Here is a 19,735-nt window from a genome sequence, read left to right on the forward strand (position 1 = left end):
GATTTTTTATTATCTTTCACAGACTTAGCCAGTTTGATTTCCAGTTGGGCCTTAGCCCTCCTGATTATTTTCCTGCATGATCTCACTCCCTCCCTGTAGTCCACCCAAGACGCCTTTCCCTTCTTCCAAAGCTCACAGACATTCCTCTCTTTGATCTCCCTACTCAACCAAGCTGTTTTTTTCCCCCGACGGCTCCCTTTTCAGAACATGGGGATGGTTTGCTCCTGAGCTGCTAGGATTTCATTTTTGAAGAGCACTCAGCCCTCGTGGGCTCCCTTGCCTTTGAGGACTGTCTCCCATGAGACTTTGCTAACCAGCCTTCTGAACAGTCCAAAGTCTGCCCTCTGGAAGTTTAATGTGACTGTTTTGCTAATCCCCTCCTTCATCTCACCTAGACCTAAAAACGCTATCATCTCATGATGGCTTTGTCCCAGGCATCCTCCAACCATCACATCCCCCACAAGGCCTTCTCTGTTCACAAACAGCAGGTCTAGGAGGGCACCTAGTCCCTTGTCTGCTCTCTCTCCAGTTGTGTGAGGAAGTTGTCTTCCACGCACTCCAGGAACCTCCTAGACTGCTTCATTTCTGCTGTATTGTACTTCCAGCAGATATCCAGAAGACTGAAATCTCCCATGAGGACAAGAGGTAGCCATCTAGGGACTATCCCCAACTGTTTATAGAAGAGGTCATCAGCTGCTTCTTCTTGGCTGGGTGGTCTATAACAGACTCCCATCACAATATCTGCCTTCATTTGGGCTCCTCTGATTTTAACCCACAGGCACTCAGTCCCTCCCTCACCGTAATTGAGCTCAAGGGTATCAAAGCACTCTCTAACATAGAGGGCTACACCACCTCCTCTCCTACCCTTCCTGTCCTGCCTGAAGAGTTTATACCCCCACCCCCATAGCTGCACTCCAGTTATAGGAGTCATCCCACCGTGTTTCCGTGATGGCAATGACATCGTAGTCTCCTTGCCCTACAACAGCTTCCAACTCCTCCTTACAGTTTCATCCTTACTGTCCCCAGGTGTAATCGCCCCCACTTGCTCCATGGTGATATATTGGTGGTCCTCCCCAGCACACCGTCTCTCAGTCACTGGAGTCCCACTTCCAGGCTCACTCCCGGCCAGCCTGGTCTTGTCCCCCTCCCCCTGGAGGAAGGATTTGGAAGAAGACATTGCAATAACTTCGTGAATGTTCACAGGAAATGCCTTCATAGCATATAGGTTAGCCTAGGAATGAGCAAGAAAGTGCTTCTTTGAAAACGAAATGCCGCAGCCCCGTAGCTGGTATGACGAGATCTGATGAGCACTGAGCGTAGATGTGTCAAAGCAAATGAAAAAAGACACATAAGAGGACAGGGATAGATATAAAAGTCTAGGAGTACCTGAAAGCAAATACATATCTACTGACTAATATGACAAAAAATGTTGCGGGAAGAAAAGAGGAAAAAAATGTTAAGAACGGAATTTTGTAATCAAAGCAACAACATTTCATTACATCAAATCATCAGTATTTGATTACAGCCACTCAGAAGCACGCTGAATTTACATGAGGAGTACGTGCTGCCAAAGAGATGATGTTGCACTAATCAAGGAGGTATGATGACATGAGACAGGATAAACTCTGAAAATGCACAAGGAGGACTACAATTTGGCTTCCTCATGTGGAAAAAAAATAATCGAAATAAACCAATATCCTGGCCTGTACAAGCCAAACATAACCTGGATGTGAAACTTGGCAATGTTTGCCTTATTCTTCATTATATTTTTTTCTTAATAATACCTTACTGCATCTAGAGTTTGAGCCATTATATACTTAAAAATTGCATAGTTCAGGGAGAAACACATTCAACACATGTATGACAAAAAGAGCTCATTTATGCCATCTAAGTTTATTATCTACAGATAAATGAATCCTCACAAAGAATTCTATGACTTGAAAAAATCAAAAACCCCCAAATGGCACAGGCTACATAAACCAAATAGTGTTCTTTAGCAGTGTGAAGCCCACAAAACCAAAGATGTCATGGGGGGGGACTTCAGCCACCCTGACATCTGCTGGAAAAGTAGCATGGCAAGCTGTAGGCAATCCAAGAGACTCCTAGAGTCCATTGAAGATAACTTTTTAACCCAGGTAATAGACACCCTTACCCAAGAGGATGCTATACTGGACCTGATGGTCACCAATACAAGTGAGCTCATCAGTGACATCAAGACTGGAGGTAGCTTGGGCAGCAGTGATCACCCACTGGTGGGGTTCAAGGTTCTAAGGGATATGGGAGGAGTATAGTCAGGACCCTAAATTTTAGGAAAGCAAACTTCCACCTCTTCAAGGAGTTAGTCAGTAGGACCCCCTGGGAAACGATCTTCAAAGACAAGGAAGCAAAAAAGAGCTGGCAAATATTTAAGGATGCTTCCCACAGAGCGCAAGAATGCCCAGTCTCCAGATGTAGGAAATCAGGCAGGGAAGGGAAGACACCAGCGTGGCTGAGTTGAGACCTGCTGGTCAAACTGAAGAGCAAGAGGGAATTGCACAGGCAGTGCAAGCAGGGACAGGGAACCTGGGAAGAGTATAGGGACGCTGCCGGTTGTGTAGCGATGGGGTCAGGAAGGCCAAAGCGCAGCCAGAGCTGAACTTGGCAAGGGATTCAAAGAATAACAAGAAGGGTTTCTACAGGTACGTCAACCAGAAAAGGAATGTTAAAAAAAGCATACCCTGCTCCCCGCCAATGAAAATGGTGACTTTGTATCAACCAATGAGAAGGCTCAGGTATTCAATATTTTTGCCTCAGTCTTCACTGGAAACTGCTCTCCTCACTCCTCCTGGATCAATGGACATCAAGATGGGGGTTAAGACCAGGGGGGTAAAGGCCCTCCTACTGTAGAGGAAGATCAGGTTCATGACCAACTGAGGAACCTGAACATATAAAGTCTATGGGACCTGATGAGATATATCCCAGAGTCCTGAAGGAATTGGCCGATGTGGTAACTAAGCCACTCTCCATGACATTTGAACAGTCATGGCAGTAAGGAGAAGTCCCTGGTGACTGGAAGAAGGGCAACCTTGTCTCTATTGAAAAGGTAGAAAAGATCACCCTGGGAATAACTGACCTGTCAGCCTCAGCTCTGTGCTTGGGAAGATCATGGAACAGATCCTCCTAGAGACATGCTAAAGCACACAGAGGATGGGGAACTGATTAGTGGCAGCCAGCTCAGCTTCACCAAGGGCAACTCCTGCCTGACCAGCCAATGAAATATTTTCATTGATGATGTAAACAGGGAGATCGAGTGCACCCTCAACAAGTTTGCAGATGACACAAAGCTGAGTGGTGCAGTTGTCACACCAGAAGGACGCAATGTCATCCAGAGGGACCTGGACAGGCTGGAGAAGTGGGCCAGTGAGAACCTCATGAGGTTCTACAAGGCCAAATGCAAGGTCCTACACCCGGGTTGGGGCAATCCACAGTTTCAATGCAGGATGGGAATGATATAATTGAGTGCAGCCTGGCAGAAAAGGACTTGGGAGTGCTGGTTGAAGAGAAGCTCGACATGAGCCGACAATGTGTGCTTGCAGCCCAGAAGGCCAACCGTATCCTGGGCTGCATTAGAAGAAGTGCTGTGAGCAGGCTGAGGGAGGTATTCTGCCCCTATTCCTTTCTTGTGAGATCCCACCTGGAGTATTGTGTCCAAACCTGCAGTCCCCAACGTAAGGAAGATATGTAACTGCAGGAACGGGTCCAGAGGAGGGCCACAAAGATCATCAGAGGGCTGAAGCACCTCACATATGAGGACAGGCTGAGAAAGCTGGAGAGAAGGCTCCAGGGAGACCTTCTATCTGCCTTCCAGTACCTTCCTGTAGGGGGCCTACAGGAAGGCTGGGGAGGGGCTTTTTACAAGGGCATGAAGTGATAGGATAAGGGGGGAATGGCTTTAAATTGGAGGGGGGAAGATTTAGACTAGACTTTAGGAAGAAATTATTTATGAAGGGGGTGGCGAGGCACTGTCACAGGTTGCCCAGGGAAGTTGTGGCTGCTTCATCCCTGGAGGTGTTCAAGGCCAGGCTGGATGGGGTCTCAAACAGTCTAGTGGGAGGTGTCCCTGCCCATGGCAGGGTGTTGGAACTGGATGATCTTTAAGGTCCCTTCCAACCCAAACCATTCTATGATTCTATGCTAACTTAGTACTCAGGAAAGATTTTTCTCTTGCACATTTCCCATCTAATTCTATAAACCCATTAATCCCCAATTCACAAACGTATTAGGATATCTAACTGCAAATGACATCATCATGCCTCAGACCTCTATCTCTCAAAGGCGAGAACGGGTTGCATCCCTCCAGATCTCTGAATTGCTGCAAAGACACATTGTGAGACGATGAATGAAATAGCATAGCAACATTTTGAGGACTATCTAATAACCAAAATTAGACTATGAACAAAAGTACACCATCTAGCTGTACAGAATGACTACTGTCATACAATTACGTCTCAGTAAAGCTTATTTTCATCTTACTAAGAATGCTATGCAATATTTCTTTCCTGTGGATTAATAAGTAAAACAGCATACCCCATCTTATTGAGTAACACTTTGTAAGGTGTGACTACAGGCATTACTTCGGGTACTATAAACATGGCAACTGAAATGCAGGATTGCATACAAATGTATTGCATTTTATTCCAAAATATTCACTAGGAATATCCCTACTTCCCTACACACGGACCTACTGATCACTTTTTTTCTGATCTTCCTTGTTAGAACCTGTCAAGATGCAATTCGACTTTCCAAAAAAGCACAAAAAATGTGCAGGAAACCTTTCTGAGGATCCTTGCAGAGCAAGAGTGGTATTTTGTTCAGTTTTGCACCACAGATCATTGGCTCCCTGACGTACTCAATGAGAGTTGCAGAGAGCTGTTCCAGATGGTGGCATGCCAAGGACAAAACTGTAATGCAGTATATTGCCACACTCAATTCATTACCACACAGAGAAGTAATGCTTTTAAGCTCAATTAATTTTTTTTTTTAAACAGAGTTTACTCAGGCTGCAGGAAGCAGAATTTGCTGCTGGGAGCTGTAGAAGGATTGCACGGGGATGGGGGCGAAGCCTCAAGAGAGGATATATTTCTTTATATCCTTCAGGGCTGTTGTTTTTTCCATTGAGAGGAGGGAGAGGGAGTAGGAGATCTGCAAGCTGAAAAAGCAGTTTTTAATCAAGAAAACTTCTTTTGGTTAAGTACTCCCAGTTCCCCACATGCTGTTTGGTAAAGGGAATAAATGTGGACAGGTTTCATTTGTACGTAACCTTATTAGAACTGTCTGACTGTTTCCGGTATTCTTTTTATATATTACACCATTAGGGAGCTCTTTGTAATATCTACAGTGAAGAACAAACATTTCATAATGGGAAGAATTATGATCCCTGATCCTCAGTACAGCACAGCATTTTGACATTTTCTTCTGAGAGTGGGCATGCTCCCTACCAGAGAGCACCAGTTCCCCCATTCTTCTAGGGGTGACCTGGAGAGGCACTGGAGGCACCACAGCAGCACTTCATGATAGCCCCATTGAAGAGTTTTACACTAAACACCCTGAAATATTCAACAGTCTCAAAGCTTGCTTTCCAAACTACAATTTAGAAGTTTTTTAAAAAAATCAAACCTATGAGATATTAAACTCCAGAATACTGAACTCTAGAAAAGTAGTGGGAAAATTAGAAGGATTTGCTTTCTGTGTAAAGATTGTTAAAGCACGTAAATGATAAATTATGTCAAAAACTTTCAAATATTTGTATGATATCCATAGTTCTCATATTTAGTGATTTGGTTTTCATGCAATTCTTAAAACAAGATCAAATTTCAATCCAATTCAACGAATTAGAATCTATTTCTGAATTTTTACTTCTATTGAATTCCTTTAAAAAAATACAGTAATACTTTTAGAAATGGGAATGGGAAATGTTTGGTATCTATGCTGATGTGTTCTGTAAAGTGACAGTATTAAATACTTGCACATAGGTTGGATTCTATACTGCACCACAGAGTACGTAAGAATTAAAAATGAGGGAAATGGATCTCAAAAAAGAATCTTAAAACCCAGTGAACCTAATAATCCAGAACACTGGGCTGTAAACACTAAGTAAAAACAAATAGAAGCATATTAAAACCAAACAAAGTAATGAACCCTAAAATAACTCAGTAAAAATAATTCATTATGTCCCAGGTTAAACACGTCTAAGAAACGTAAAGAAATAAAAAAGAAAACGGTATCACAAACAGGTCAAAGAATAAGCTTCTGTGGTTGTTGCAGGAAATCTTAAGATAAACTTCACCCTGAAAACACTAAGCATGATTTTAACATATTTCTCCTGGAATATGTCTGTTTGCCCACACCTCCATTTGTTTATTTTCATTTAAAAGTCCTTTATAACTAATTCATGCAAAACTAATCTGATTTTTATGAAAAGCAAGCATAGTTTTATGGTTCCTAAGATGAAATCGCTATCTGAACTGAAGGATTAGTTCCTAAAAGTGATATAGAAAAATGGGCAGAATCATAAGGAAAGACAAAAATATGTTAAAATCCACTAAATGACTTCTGCAAGCTTGCTCCTAGTCACCAGACCTTATTGTTGTCAGTTTGAAAAGAGAACTCTGACTGATACAGTCTATAAAAATTTAGTTTTAAATGACCTGTATGGATTTTTAAGAATATTAAAACTAAAATTTAGAATTTTCACAAATTACCCATTTAAAAACTGCTTTAATATTGAAAAACTTTATAGTACTATGCAAGTGTATGCATGCTTTAGCTTTCAGCCTTCTTTAACTGGATAGCGGGGCTTTCTATGTGCGTATCATACAATACAGAATAAGGGAGACTGAGTTGAAATATCTCATTTTCAAAATTCATCTGGTTTTAGTTACACAAGTGCAAAACCCAGTTCAGAACCAATAGGAAATGTTCTACTTTATCTTCCTCAAACTTAGAAATGTCTAAGCTGCTTTTACTCAAGCTTTGTAAAAACACAAACAAAAGAAGGTGTTTTTTTAAAAAGAAAAAAACAAAAAGCGAAAAAGAAAAACCAAAACCTCTCGTTGCTTGCAGAATGAGAAGCTGAAGTCTGAGTCTGAGCCCTGGAGTTATTTTTATGGACATACAGTAAGCCACTCAGAAAAAAGCTTATAACGGAACCAAAGGCACACACCAACCAGAGAGTAACTTTAGTGTAACAGTAACAGTCATAAGCATTTCAAATGTATAATCCAAAACTCCACAGAAATATGGTCGCAACGCAAAGCAAAAACAATACAGAATTATTTGATTCAGATATACTGTGAATGATATCTGCAGAGTTTGTGCTACACAATTCTAGAAACGAGCAAGTGAAAACTTCCTACCTACTGGCCATGTTCCATTCAAGTGCTGGATTTTGAGAATTTCTTTCATTTTCTGTCAAAACTCCTCCTTTTCCATTGTCCTTCTCTGGTTTCAACTGATTCCAATGAGCAGTACCAATGTTTATAGACTGAAGATCTATTTGATATTGTCTGTCTTCAACCTCTGACCCAGGGTCTCGAAGTATTCCTAGATTCAATGCTCTCCTGTAATGCCAAAGGAGAAAAAAAAGCAAAAAAAAAAAAAAATCAGACCAATCAGATATTAAGATACAAATTTAAGAAAATTAAGGTACCAATTTTGCCATTCATGACTACATCTAAGCATTACTTTAAACCCAGATCTTCAGAAGTATCCAGCTGCCTCTTTCCTAGAGAAATGAATGGGAAATATGCAAATAAATATACAGCTTTATGTGCACTGCTTATTTGATATTATAATAAAAATGCACAATCTAACTTACCGCTGTTTTTCAAAACAAGTCAGTAACAGGAGCAAGCAGATCTTAATTTTTTTTTGTTTTGAAACTATGAACGCATCAAATTGCAGTCTATATTTACTGATTTCATACATCTGGGCTGAAGCTTAAGCTTTTTATTTGCATGTGTCATCCAATCTATTATTGTTTCTTCTAAACTGTAGTCTTATGCCAGCATCATTATTTAGCATATAACTGCTGTCTCCACAGAGAACTTAATGATTGTACAATTTGCTTAATCATTGATGCTAACAATCTAAAAATAAAGATGATTAAAGCAGCACATCTCAACCTGTGATGCACACACTGCATTCATTCAGTAAGTATAAGTAATGCAACCTATAGGCACGTAGCCTATTTCAAAGTGCAGTCCCAACGCTGCCTAAATCCAAGCGCAGCTGAAACTGCTAATACCACTGCCATTGTCACCAGAACATGCTAGCAATTAAGAAAATTAAGTAATTAATCATAGCACCAACAGAGTCTTGTGAATGGCAGGAAAGCAGTTTTCATCGAGTTGTTCCTGGTGAGGCAGTGTGAGGGCACTGTTCAGTAGCCTTATAACTTTCTTAAAAGTTTAGCAGAAATACACTGAAAATCTATTATGTCAGTAGTGGTATTTCAAAATTAAATGTGGCTTCTTAAAACTCAAGAATGTGTTTGTCAACTTTCCACACAGAGAGATCTAACCACAACAACTGTGTCTTTTGCTATTCTTTCTAGACATTATTTCCCCATTATTAATGCATCTCTGCTCTTTTGTTGTTGGATTTTGTGTTGGTTTTTTTTTTTTTTTTAAAAAAAAGCAATACCATTGTATGACCCAGTGTCTATTTAGTTACTTTGTCTAATGCAAGTAGATGTTGGAACATGTGAAACAGATCACCCAATTATGTATTTTATGAAATCTTCTCAATTATATAAAATACAGAATATGATAGTAATTTCACGTGCATAATGAATTCTTCTCTACTTCACAGTAATGAGTATTTTTCACTTGTTCTTTTCTGAGCATCTTGAAAACTTGCACTAAGCTGTGCCGAGCACAATATTACTTAGGTTCCTTCAGCACAACCATGACCTCGTGTACTAAACTCCTAGAGCAAAACGTGTCTGTATGCAGCAATCTGGAACCTCCCATTGTGATAAATGGCTTTAAATATAGTCTCCAAGGAAATCACTCTGTGGTACACATTTTTAGGTGCAGCAAAATGCACAGAGGTACTATCCAGGCACAAGGAAGTAGAGGATTGTATTGATGGTGTAAGACCATTTTCTCTTTGATCCAATTAGTTTTGTAAAATCTCAAGTACTGGATGACGTTTGTACTGCTTTGGGATGCTTTCATGCTGATATTAATCTTCCATTTTCTTTCTGTTCCTACTATTAACAATCTCCCATACGTAATACAAAACTTTTCCTCTGATCCTTTAGATACACCTTTGAAATGCAAGAAAAACGTTGTGTTCCTACAGATTGCAGATTTCAAGAAATATATTTTACACATACATGTAGAATAAAAGGATTAGTTACTAATGCCTTGATGGTTCGACTAAGCTGATTATTGCTTTCAGAAAGGACATTCTGCCAGTTTTATACAACAATTAAAATATAGCCTTCTCCCAAATAAAATATATATACATACAGGCATTCACATAAGCACTCATTTCTGGTTTGCCTGATCAACTATTTTCCCAATTATAGACTCCAATTTATTAGTTGTATCCTTCCTAAAAAGACAAGAGTAAGTTAAACCGCAGCAGAATTGGCCTAATCTTAAGCATACATACTATGTATCAACTCCGCAGCCTTTTGGATTCTACAGCTTTCAGAATCATAGCAGCAAATAAAATCAGGGAAATGGACTAAGCCAAATTCATGACTTCTCTACCCCTAGCTTAAACATCGTTTTACCCGCTGAAAAGTACTGCAGGGGTTATGATATTAATTGCTGCCCCCTTCTGAAAACAACTTCACTGTCCCATCAGAACCTTTGGCAGGTGGTACAGAATACAACAGTTGGTCAATAATACAGTAAGACCATAAGAAACCCAAGACAACCATAAGCATATAACAGAAAACACAGCCTTAATGTTTTTCTTTTTAAAATTAATTTAGTCTGGGTCGGGCTTTTTGTATGTTTACAAAGGAACAGCTCATGTTGAAGCAGTTACTACATGCTGCTGAATAGGCATAATTCTGAGACCCACTTTGAGGAAGTTAAATCTATTCACTCATAGCTCATCTGAGACCTACAAAAAGCTAAACAAGCCAGGAAAATGGCTTCTTTATGTATTATGCAACGATTACTAAATATTAATAGACTTTACACACAATACCTAATTTTTGTTAGCTGTCACTTGATCTCTGTGTGCACTGACTTCCCCTTCCAGGTACAAAGTCTACAAACCCATCTATCCAAACTTCAATTATTAAAGGCTTTGTCTGGTGGTAAAAGATTTATCCTCTTCTAATTTATAAAGGAAATGAACAGCTAGCTTGGATCAACATATACCCTCCGCTATGCAGGGGTAAAATCAACGTCACTTTGTGGACCCGGATAAGATGCTCTGAAAGAGGACCACTTCCTTTTCTGCTTAAGCTGGAGTCTCAGCCCAAATCTAGTCTGAAAGTCTATCACCTATGAATGAGATGTGACTGAACTAGTGTAGAAATCACAGCAATATTTATCATTGACCTAATGCCCTTCAAATGCCTTTTTTCCACAGCTGATTTCAATAAAGTTTCCTTAACAAGGCTACCAAATGTGTTATACCAAAACAAAAGAAATTGAAACAACTCTTTCTTAAGGAAGTAATGGACCACAGCTCCACATTTGGAGAGGGATCCTATAGATGTTAAAAACGTCACAGAACAAAAATGTGGTAAACCTACAACATCTATGATAACAGCAGTGGCCTTTGAAAATACTGAGCTTCCATCAGTAAAACCCAAGACAGGAATCAACTTTCCAAAGAAAGAGAACTATTATTTATTTATTTAATTATTTCTCTTAATTATTGCAAGTCGATCTCTCTACTGGCAAACAAAGCAAGAAGCTAACACCTGAGCCACTGGGAGAGAAACTGAACTTCCCAGCGTGACAGAACATATGTAGACACCATTTTAGAATGGGAATAAAAGAAATCCTGTAACATGACAGTTCGTGATGGAAGACTTGGATTTGCCTAAGTATGAAGAGATTAAAAATATATATTTGTGAAGAAAGCCTAAAGAAGAATGAGAAGAAGAAAAAAAAGAGGGCACAGAAGCGGGCAAGAGGGAGAAGGACGAGATCCAGGCAGTAATGTTGAAATGAAAGAAAACCAGAAAATTCTATTACTGCAAGGAGAGAGAGGAGGCATCTTTAGGCAAGAGGCAAAGGTCCTGACAAATCTCTAAAATGTTGTACAGGATCCTGAGTACACCTTTTGCCATACTAAGTGAGCTTCGTATCTTCCCTAAAGAGTAATGTAAGCTTTGCTGCCCACCCTGCCACCTGTCCATAGGGAATTGGTTTAACAACTACAGCGTTTGAGACTGCTGGGATGCTGGAAAGAGTTTATTTTACTTTGGGTCAGTATAGCAGCGTCTCAAATGCCATCAGCAGTGAACTCAAATTCTCACTGTTTCTGCCTCTCTTCCTCAGGAACTATGCCACATATGACTGGCTTTGTTGGCAGCTACTCCTTCGCCCCTCTCCAGCTCAACCTCAAAAGAACTCAGCTACTACCCCATTTCCATGCTTGCTGGCAGCATACTCTGGATTGGATACCAGCAATTTTTTATTACATACAAATACTCTAATAAACCAAGTACAGTAAGGCTCCTTTGTTTAATGGTTTACTGATTAGCAAGTGATACTATTTTGTTCATATGCCTTCACTCATGTCACTTTTCATTTTAACACTACATTTAATTTTTACAGCAACTTGTTTAAAAATAAAAACTACATTCCCCTTGATTAGCTCTGGTGTTGTGTTCTTTACAGCCAAATACATCAGCATTAGCTACAGAAGACACCATAGGTGGGCGTCCAGAAAGACAAAGTGGTTAAGGTACCTGGGCTCATCTTCAGCTATGGAAGACTCCTATATAAAGAAAACATCAGTGCTAGCTCTGTGAGAAAAATAAGAATGACTGATTACTTCTAAATATTCACATAGTGGACAAATATATTACTTTACTAACGCAAAGGAAGAAGTTATTAATTGAACTTTTACTGAATATGTTTTGTAGTCATCACCAGCCATAGTTCTAACTCTATAATGACTTACAGTGTTTGTAGCTTTTGTGAATATATCCACTTAGAGGTAGATTACATAAATCAACTTAGAGGTAGATTACTTGTGCAATTACTATATTTAAAAATTAAAGGCATGCGGTGCCTGAAACACAAAAACTTCATTTTGAGTTTTCTAAACTGCTTCAAACAATTGATACAGTGAAGCAAAAGTACAACAGAATTTTTTTCTACATTTTAAACAAATCCTGGATAAACGTCTGACTTGCACCTCTTGGACACTGGTTCCTTTTTCATTCTACATACCTACAGATGAATATCATGGTGGACAGAAGAACTGGCATAAGTACAGGACAACAGACCAAGTAGTTAAGAAGATCTTTAGCTAACACAAAGATAAGTACATTGGAGGAATCATGGAACTTGATACTTTTAAGTCATCCAGAAAAAAAAAAAGACTTGACTACAGATTACTGTGTGCTAAGACATCATCAAAACATAAATGTCAAAGTGCCTGGTGGAAAAAAAAAAAGACAATTGGATGTATAGAACAAATTTTCTACACTCACAATCATTCCAAAAAGTTCATATAAAAGAGTACCAAGATTTAGTGGAGTGTCACTACATGTCTTATAGTCTCCTCAGTGTCAGTGTGGTATACATAAGGATATGTTAGACACATGTTTAGAAAATTCAGCCCTGAAAAAGACTTTAACCTACTGCTATTTCAAGACACTGAGCTTCTAGACACTTCAAGCACAGCACAGAATCTACTGCTATGAAGATCTTATTTCTCAGCAAACAGAGAACATTAAGAGAAAGTATTCAAGATCTTTGGCAAAGCCATCATGCTTCTCTACCTACAACTGTTTCTTTTAAATATTGCCACACATGGTATTAAACAGTCACAATTTAAACAAATGTATATGAGAGAGACAGAAACAGACTTATCCTCTTTGTCTGCTTCTAGAATTTCCCTGTTGTGCGGCAACAGCTCTTCTATGGAAAAAAAACAATAGTAATAATCAAACTACCTAACTTTTTACATGAAATATTACCGAAATATGCTATTTTCCTCTTACTAATACTTTCCATCACATGTATTTCTTGCCAAGCTGAAGTAGAAAGGTCTTCCCTCACAATTACTTTGTAAGCTTTAGCTTAAAAACAGACAAAATGGACAAGAAGATCTCAGTTCTTAAACAAACTGCTCAAAGATTAAAATTGCTATCACTTTTCTTTTGGCTAACTGCTTTGTTTCCTTTACTTGAACTGCAATTACTGAGTCAACAGATACTTACCTTCGTTGAAAACCATTTTAGAAAGACCTGATTTTAATTGATCTATCATAACGTAAGAGAAAAGAGATTTGGTTTTGAATATGTAGAAGAAATCTGGAAAACTGAATCCAATGGTTTGTGCCTATTTTGCATGTATGGCTGATACTCTCTCCTTATGAATAGAAGCTGCTGCCTCAGTTAGAGCTTGAGGTGACAAATCCAACTGGAAGCATGAACATGTAGAGCTAAGTCTGCCAGGTCTTCACACGTTGCGCACGAGAAAGTTTGGGACTACGGAGACTGCTCTGGCAGGCCTCCTAAAGGCTTGCATGACATGCTTCCCTCTCTGCAAGGATAGAACACGCCAAAGGAAAAATGAGAAAGGCAGATTTCATTCCTATACTCTCTAAACTCACTTATTATGTAACTCCAAGCAACAAAATGAAACTCTTAAACAGTTCACTCATGTACATTATGTGCATAATGCCAAGATATGTTGTAAACATAATTGACTGCATAGAAAATATTTTGAGATCATCTGATATACAGGGCTATAAGAATGCAAATATATAAAAACGTATAAAAATTAACTACTGCATTTTTTTATCATGACACTATTTAGGTATACTATTTATGTAACTACTTAAATGTATTTGTTTTGAAACCAAGTGGGTACATATTCACAGGAAAAAACAACAACATCCCCTCATGCCCATTAACTACAGTACTGGTGCCAGGTGGGTGCTACTATAATCCTATTTGATATCCATTTAAGAAGGTCAGATTTTAGTGATCTGGACCATACCAAGGTCAGGATTGGTAGCAATGCATCGATTATACAAAAGCTACTAAACACATGAAAGGAATCACAGTAGATTAGTAGATCCCACATCAAACATTTTGGCCCTGTCCATCCTTCCTCCAGTCCTACAGGCAGGAAATGCTCTACATAACCTGTGAGGTGACCAGACATTTAAAAGTAGTGACTTGTTCCAAAGGCTACAGTACAGTGATTGCCTGCAAAGGACATGCAGAACATCGGCAGTGCCACTGTCTTCTAGAGTTGTATCTGGAACACAGTATGAGTGATCCTATGACGACAAGGTATGCTATGGTACATTATAAAGTACTTTCAGTCTCTCTCTAAGAAAAGAAGTGCAAAAAGAAACCAAGTTGAAGCTTGCAGCTGTGCATTTAGACGTCATCTGTTTAATTACTTTTGTAATTTTATTGTTTAAATTCCTCAGCAAAAAGTAACAGCATAAGCAAGTCTGAACTCTTTAAGATCAGTTTTTCATTTTTATACTGTTTAATGTTTAGACAGTTTGAGGAATCTCATTATAGTTTTGAAGCATTCACCAAAATTCAGGGAGCACAGTGTAAATACACAGTTGACGGACTGTATAAATGATAAGTAAGCACAACTCCAAAGGGAGATCTGTATGATATTTTTGGATTCCAAATTTTTCTAGAAAAAAACCAAAGTAGAATAGAGTTTCTCTAAATAAAGTCACTAAGGAGAGAGCTTAAAGAGTTTAACTGGGTGGAGTAGAAGTCTGGGGTGGGGGCTAGCAAAAAAGCTAAAATACAACAAAACCCGAAGACTTTAATGCCTTTGTTTCATGGCAGAAACAATTTTATTTCAAAACTTAATACTGTTTGGCAGTAAAAGGATCTTTAATTTTGATTTTCAAATATTTCATGCATACTTGGTTTACCACATAGCTAAGCTAAATAATCTTACGATTTTGTCATTCCTTTCATCCTGCACTTTACTTTGTTTTCACCTAGTTTGGTTCACCTAGTTTAGTGGTACAATACCTCAGTCTTTTCAAATGTTCTGTAAATTAACCTGGAAATACCGAGGTTGAGTTTCACTGAACACAGTCCTCATATTTGATGCATGGAATGTCTTTAGATGCTGCATTACAACTTGGTACAATGGTACAAGCTAGAGGTCATACTGTCCCCAATGTGTTTGATAAGCTGACATAGGACAGGATTTCTTTTCCTTGTTAGAAACCAGAGCCATCTATACAAATCTGATCATTCCACACGTATCGCTCCCTGTAAAAGATGAAGAATGACACTTTTCATACGAATTATGAGCTGTATGGGAATACCTGAATCTTCTTCTGAGAGTGCGCGTTTTCAGGCTATAATGATATGATTAAGGTATGCTATTTTTTATTTAAGATTCTCTTATATGACTTGAACTTACCTACAGTATGCCTTTGGATCTCTTTAGAAAATCTGAAATTCAGCAGAAATGCAAGTATTCACTTTAAGTAGTTCTAGACACAAAACTATCAGAGGATAGTAAATTATTTAGGTTCAACCAAACCTGCCTCAGCTCAGAGGTTACGAAACTTAGCCTGTTAGCCACTGTTAGTCTGTTGAAACCAGACTGGTTCTTGCTTCTCCTTCCACTCTGAAACCTAATTAAAAAATATTGTATGACCCTAATATTTTGATTTACCTGGATTTACTAGCATCAAAACTAAGATTGAAGTTGCCTCAGCAATGTACCAAGACAGGCTACATGGAAAAATGGCCCTTTAATCCTCAACACAGGGACAAGCTCAGACTGCTGAAATGATCCTTTTGCAGATGATCACAGAAAATTACAAGATGTGGAGGCAACTTTAGGAAAGGAAGTAAAGATCACCTAAACATAGCAAAACCCAAGTGATTAATTTGATTACCAAACAGAGAAGCTTTTCATTAGCCTACCTGGGGAATCCAGAACTGCCTGAATGTTCAATTTTTTTCATGACAAAAAAGTATTTTTACAGACATTCATTCTCTTCCCACCTTCCTCTTAATTTAGGCTGTAAATTAACTGGTTTCTCCAGTTATTGATGCTTTTGTGAACATCAGTTTTCTTTGATAGCTGCAACAGTCTCTTGTTCAGATGTGATGCATATCTGAATAATGATTGCATCTACTGTATTGCACAGTATTTTCAGGCAAGGAATTGTGTGTACTTCCACTCTTTCCAGCCCTTCCTCTTTTTAAAAGATATTATGCCTCTCTACATCTAATTTTCCTGAAAGTACTTCTTATGTTTGCATCCAAAAATCTGAACTTTTCCCTTTGTGAGTTAAATTCAATATTACTTCTTTTCTTCACCTATGTACTATATGATGAATAAGTCCTGAGTTCAGAGAGGTCAACGTAAAATCATCAGTGCCCACAAAACATCACAGTCTACCACTTTTAGTTTGCCGAGAGACTCACAGTTTTGAGTTCACATGACTGTGGGCAGAAACTCTTGCTACACAGACAAAAGCTAATAAACAGGCAAGACTTCAGTTATATAGAAAATTATTCTTCCACTTCCACGTTTAGATCTTTATAGAGAAAATTTAGTATCATCCGCATGCTGATAAGCACTTCCAGTTTTCTTAGTGTAAAGGCAGGCATGGTCATTTTAATTCTTAATGGAATGAAGAGCTGAAAGGCAATTGTTCAAACCGGCGTTTCTCCTGTGTTATTTTTAAAAAAATATTAGACCTTGAACAATCAAAGCAATGTTATCAAAACACAGGACAAAACACAATTTATCTGGTAAGTTTTCTCCTTTGCTTAGAGAATTCTTCTTGCACTCAAGATCCCTTGTAATTGGATTATTCCTCATTGGATCTTTATGGGCTTCTTGTCAACTGCTTGAGAACCAGATAAAGCATAGTCCAAAACTTTCCAGCTTTCCAAAGATCTGTTATCTCGGAAAAAGCTTTTGAACATCCACGTCTTCCATTATGAAAGTAAAATATCCTCTTGAACAAAGCAATTCTCCACTTGCATTTTTCAGTTTGTTCTGGCTCTGTGTGAGGACTGAAGCACTGCAGTATACTTAGATTGTGGAGATTATGATATACCTTCTGACGGCATTTCAGCAGTTCTTCTAAGGTAAAGCGTTTAGGTATGTTGTTATTCTCCTCTTTACTACATCATTTCTGTTCTTTCTCAAAGCATGAGTAACATAATCACACCTAAAAGCCAAGCATATTCTCCTTAACTTACAATCTTTAGAGAACGTTTTCAAGAACTAACAACTTTGACAAAGGCTGCAAACTTCCACAGAGAAATCTAGAAAGGTTTCTTAAAAGGAACAAGAGACCAAGGCTATTGAGAAGTATTTTGGACAACACAGAAAGGACTAAATTTCTTCAAATTTCTTTAATTTATCTAGTGAAACATCCAAAAGATGTAGCAAAACTTCAAGAGAGATTTGTTTGAAAGGTGAGTTTTTACAAATAAAATTGATTTATAGATTCTCATCTTAAAATCTTTAATAAAGCTATGACTATAAGCCACATCTTGAGTCCCATTCTTACAGTCAATTTTAAACCCACTAATTCCTCCATGTTTTTAAACCTATTACTGCTACTTAATTTACAAATAGTTCTTTCAGATTGAAGTGACTGTAGAGTTTTGTTTCTTCTACAATGAAAAATTAGTAGCTTTTTTAAAAGCATACTACTGCTGCATCTTATATCAATTGTGATATCAATATATTGAACATTTGAAAGTAAGCTTTTACATGTGCACAGAAATACAACTTGAAAAGGTTTATTTATATAAAATCTTTTTTAACATATTTTTTAAATGCTTTGAAAGGTGAAAAACAACAAATTAAACCTATTAGGAAACCGATCTCAAAACTCACCATTAGGAAAAAAGTACAAAATACATAAAAATCTTAGAGAATCAGAGAAAACAGGCAGAGGACATGACAAAACCAAAAGAAGTTCAAATTTAAGAGGATTCTCATTATAAACTTGCTGAGGTAGCTTTTGGCAGCAGGAGACAACATATTCTTCAAAATCTACATCCTACCACAGGAAACCACAGAATATACCAGTGCTTTTGTAAACATTCAATATAAAGCCTTCACCCTAAACTGGTTAAAGCCTACTATTCAGTATGTACACAAAAGTTTGTTAGAGACATTTGTTTAACAGAGGTTTTAGGTAAGCTCCACTTCCAGGGTAACATCAAGCAAGAGTCATTCTCTACTCAAAATATCCCCATGTATTCTCAACACTGACCATGAAAACTACAGATTCTAATTTCAGGTAGTTCAACCTATTCTAGGAGGCATCCAAAACAGAAATGATAGTGGCTATGAAGAAAACTCAAAGTTCTATCTTCTTCCTGGACCTAAGAGAAAAATTCATGGCCTTCCAGTACCTGAAGGAGGCGTACAAGAAAGCTGAGGAGGGACGTTTTACAAGAGCATATACTGATAGGAAAAGGGGGAAGGGCTTTAAATTGGAAGGGGAAGATTTAGACTAGACATTAAGAATAAAGTCTTCATGATGAGGGTTGTGAGGCACTGGAACAGGTTGCCCAGAGAAATTGTGGATGCCCCCTCCCCGGAAGTGTTCAAGGCCCGGTTGGATGGGGCTTTGAGCACCTGGTGGGATGTGTTCCTGCCCATGGCAGGGGCGTTGTAACTGGATGGGCTTTAAGGTCCCTTCCAACCCAAACCACAGTATCACTCTGTGATCCTATGATGACTCTACACAGATACAAATACATACACAAATACCCAGGTCGCTACACTTGCCCATTTGGAAAACAGCAAGTTCTATTCGTCTGAGTCCAGTTCAGTAAAAATAGCTGCTTAATTTTTTTGAGCCGCATTGCGTGAAGAACACAATATATAGATTTTTGAATTAGTCTTAGAAAGCAACTCCTACAACACTTGCAGTTGCATAATATATCAGACAGGTTTTTTACTACGCCAAGAACATGGAAAATCAAGCACTGCAAGGTGTCCAAAGAACAAACTATGTCAAAAGAGAGTCTGAACCAACACATACCAGAAAATGCACTCCTCAGAATTTTTCTCAAATATATATACACACACATATATGTACACCCACCCCTAAACCAGGAACCAGAAAAATTTGAGATTTGCTTTGTACCTGGATTTGCTAATCTGCAAGTTTCTTCCTGTTCCTTGAAAACTTTCACATACAAAGATTAGTTAATATTATTCAATAGTTAAATAACTGGTTATCAGGAAATGCTCAAAGATGTTCTGCTCCTATCCTGCAACTACAGGATATACCTATGTATAGATATTCCTGCATTCTATTTGTATCACCTCTACAGCTGTTTGTTGTTTATTCCTGGAGAACACACACTGTCATGCCAGGAAAACAGAGAATCTGTGATTTATGCCAATCACTGACACTGAACTCAATGGAGATCACTTGTACTATCTCTGCATTTTATTACTCTCGACACGTACTTGTGTTAGCCATTAACATACCAGTGTTAGCCACTGCCTTCTCACAGAAAAAAAAACCCACCAACCTTAACAATCAA

The 19,735-nt window shown here is 38.4% G+C and overlaps 1 protein-coding gene across 4 annotated transcripts in view; it reads right to left on the reverse strand.

Moving 5' to 3' along the window:
* The window catches only part of VPS13B (vacuolar protein sorting 13 homolog B), a 453,221-nt gene that overhangs the window by 156,493 nt on the left and 276,993 nt on the right, over positions 1–19,735 (reverse strand). For all 4 annotated transcript variants that reach the window (XM_054059974.1, XM_054059977.1, XM_054059975.1 and 1 more), the window contains exon 31: positions 7,395–7,598. In XM_054059974.1, the coding sequence (XP_053915949.1) occupies positions 7,395–7,598 (204 nt within the window). The remainder of the gene's footprint in view (positions 1–7,394; positions 7,599–19,735) is intronic.

Source organism: Cuculus canorus, chromosome 2, assembly GCF_017976375.1.
Source record: "Cuculus canorus isolate bCucCan1 chromosome 2, bCucCan1.pri, whole genome shotgun sequence".
In the NCBI taxonomy this organism is placed as follows: Eukaryota; Metazoa; Chordata; class Aves; order Cuculiformes; family Cuculidae; genus Cuculus; species Cuculus canorus.